General features: G+C 33.0%; 1 protein-coding gene across 1 annotated transcript; it reads right to left on the bottom strand.

The window, feature by feature from the left end:
- Positions 1-1,171: 1,171 nt before the first annotated feature.
- On the bottom strand, positions 1,172-1,699 carry LOC134268884 (toll-like receptor 4). The gene has a single exon (XM_062751125.1). The coding sequence runs from the start codon at positions 1,697-1,699 to the stop codon at positions 1,172-1,174; it is 528 nt and encodes a 175-aa protein (XP_062607109.1).
- Positions 1,700-2,834: the final 1,135 nt, after the last annotated feature.

Raw genomic sequence — 2,834 nt, 5'->3', positions numbered from 1 at the left:
AACTACATTACTAGTAAATTAAGCAATTGTAATGGTATGACCACGTGAGACAACATGACACAACCCTAATGCGATACTACTGTAGAATTCTAAATAATTGTGAGTATAACGGATCGTGACAATTCAATATTCCTCATCCGGATTTTACATACGGTCACCCATAAGATGGAGTAAAATTAACAGATTTTATTTTATTTTTTTTATTTTCTGAGATATATTATAATTTTGTTTTAAATTTGATAGAAAGTGTTAAAAGTTGACGCCAGAAAGGTGTCATCGTTTTCAAAAAATTCATAATAAGCTTTGCCTTTGGAAAACTCGAATAGTTCATTAATTATTTAAACAGCATTGAGAAAGACAGATGTGTAAAATAAAGATTAAGAGAGAGGAAAGACACATTCAACGGCGAGAATTACAATCTAAAGGTTGTTATAATCCAAGTTCAAAGCAGCTTTTCCTTTTTCATTGTAATTTATGAACAAGATTATAAAAACAAATGACTTACATGTGAAATGTTTCGGATTAGCAGCAAAGTTTCGCGTAATAACGCCTGCGAATGATTGTGTTTATTCGCGAAAGAAACGAGTCACAATGCAAAAGATTTGTGGGATTTTTCCGCAAAAGCAAAGCCTTTTTACCCGTTTGTGACGCGTTACAGCGTGAAAATTAAGTCATGCATTTACATTTATAATTGTTACGCGTCATAACGCGATAAGTAACTAAAAAGTAACGCGTAAAAAAAACGAACATTTTTTTTGGCAAATGTTAATCGTTATAACGCGAAACAAACGCGTTTATTTTCGACTCTTTTGCGCTATTAGGCGTTTTGTAACGTAAAAAATGGACGCAATGGGCTTTCGTAGATTTCAATGTCCATTAGATCCCTTTCAATCTATCATACATTTAACTTCTCATTAGCTGAAAGTTCTATTTATTAGTCTCGAAATGGAAGTAATTTCTGTAGTACATGTATTATAATTTCCTTCTCCTGGGGAGGTTGCACATGTTTTTATCTTAACACCGATTAGAATGTTTCTTTTAAGCCCATTGTTTCAAGTCAATATTTGAAAATATATATTTTTTGTTTATTAAGATCTTTTTAATGCACCACTTATGCTCATATGCAGTTACATGTATTCACTCTGATTTTCAGGGTAAAGAGTCCCAAATATCACAGTCTAAAATTGTTCATCACATAATGGTTTTGTAATGTTTCTGCTAATTTTGTTCGAAACGCTAGAACTTCGTTTTCATTTTCCCCAAAAAACTCTAGATATGATTTACCATGAATCAAGTCCATCCACTTCAGAGGTATATTTTTGGTAATACCTTTCTGACATATAATAAAGAAAAGGACATTCGAACGATTTCTAGCGCAAATGGCTTCCATTCTGGCCATGTTCATTTCGTAATTACACCAGTATGATCCCAAGTAATCTGACGTCAGCATGCAAACAGTTCTCTGACTGTTATGAATGGCGTTCGTTATGTTGTCTGCTATATCAGTTCCCGGGATGAAATCTCTTTGATGAATACAAAGTCGGAGTTTGTGTTCCTTTTCAAGATATTCGACAATGTCCCTGACGAATTTGCCATTTTCCTCCGCGTATGATACGAAGGCATCAAAGTAGTATTTATGGGAATGTGCAACTTGTTGTCTCTGGTGGCTTCTCCTGTAGGCCCTGGCAACATAAAACATAAAGCGTAACCTCCATCGATATCGATATACGATACGACTTAAAATAATTGTAAGAATCACTAAAATCAATGAAGTAGTAACTATCATTAGCAAAGTGTAGGAAGCACAGTCTTTTTCCAAGTCCTTTATCAATTTTATTACATCATGAAATGACTGCATAGTTCCATTATCGAACAGACAAGTGTAATTATTTACATCCAGAAAAATGATGTTTTTTTGAAGATCCAATCCATGATAAAAAGTCTATGTTTTCACAAGAACATTGAAGAGGATTTCCAAGTAAATTTATAAGAATCCTGTTAACACAAGAAAATGTCAAAATTCCACGAGTACTTGAGTGAATTTTAGTTAGCCTATTAAAAGAAAGATCCAGAGAGGAAAGTATTTTCATATGCTTTATACTCAAGTCAAAGTGATTTAGGGAGTTACCGCTTAAATTAAGATTTTTTAAATTTACCAGGCCTTTGAAAATATTTTTCGGTTAAAAAGGTTATTCTGTTATAAGCAAGATCTAACATTTGCAGAAGATTCTGATTCTGAAATATGAAGCCATCTGCATCATTTTCTAAAGTTTGTCCTAAGATATTATTAGAGAGGTTTAAATGAAGAAGATTCTCGAAGTCAGTGAAAAAATTCTTCGAAATGTGGCCACAAAAGTTGTTTGAAAGATCCACGTATCTCAGATTCTTCAATCCTATAAAAGGTCCTTCCAACCTGTATATTATATTATTTTGTAAATGTGCATGCGTGAATTTTCCTGTATTCTTGAAATGGAACTTTCCAAGTATCATCTTATACATATTGTCATGGAAATAAAGTGAGTGTAAGTTTGGTGGAAAATAAAGGGTAACATTGTCCTTAGGATTAGTCAAAGGAGCTACCTTTTCTTTGAATGAATTATAATCTGATAAACGATATTCTGGTAAGATATTAGAGTTACATTCCCTAACGAATTTTGTATCATTGCAGTGAAAAGAAAATTGATGGGGAGCTATGAGATGAAATGTGGACTCAAAACTTGCATTTAAAATTTGCAGGTTTGATAACGCACCAAAATTGGTCAAATACCGGTAACTGAAAACTTAATACATTGTCCCCGATATTTAGAATTCGAAGTGTTTTTGGCAAGTCTAAG

This window comes from Saccostrea cucullata, unplaced genomic scaffold (assembly GCF_032062105.1).
Source record: "Saccostrea cucullata isolate Sc308-1 unplaced genomic scaffold, CSIRO_AGI_Scuc_v1 ctg8945, whole genome shotgun sequence".
NCBI lineage: Eukaryota > Metazoa > Mollusca > Bivalvia > Ostreida > Ostreidae > Saccostrea > Saccostrea cuccullata.
This window is presented reverse-complemented; position numbering and strand designations above follow the sequence as displayed.

Coding starts and splice junctions, on each gene's coding strand:
- LOC134268884 (XM_062751125.1), bottom strand. CDS start 1,699: ATGTTTTATGTTGCCAGGGCCTACAGGAGAAGCCACCAGAGACAACAA.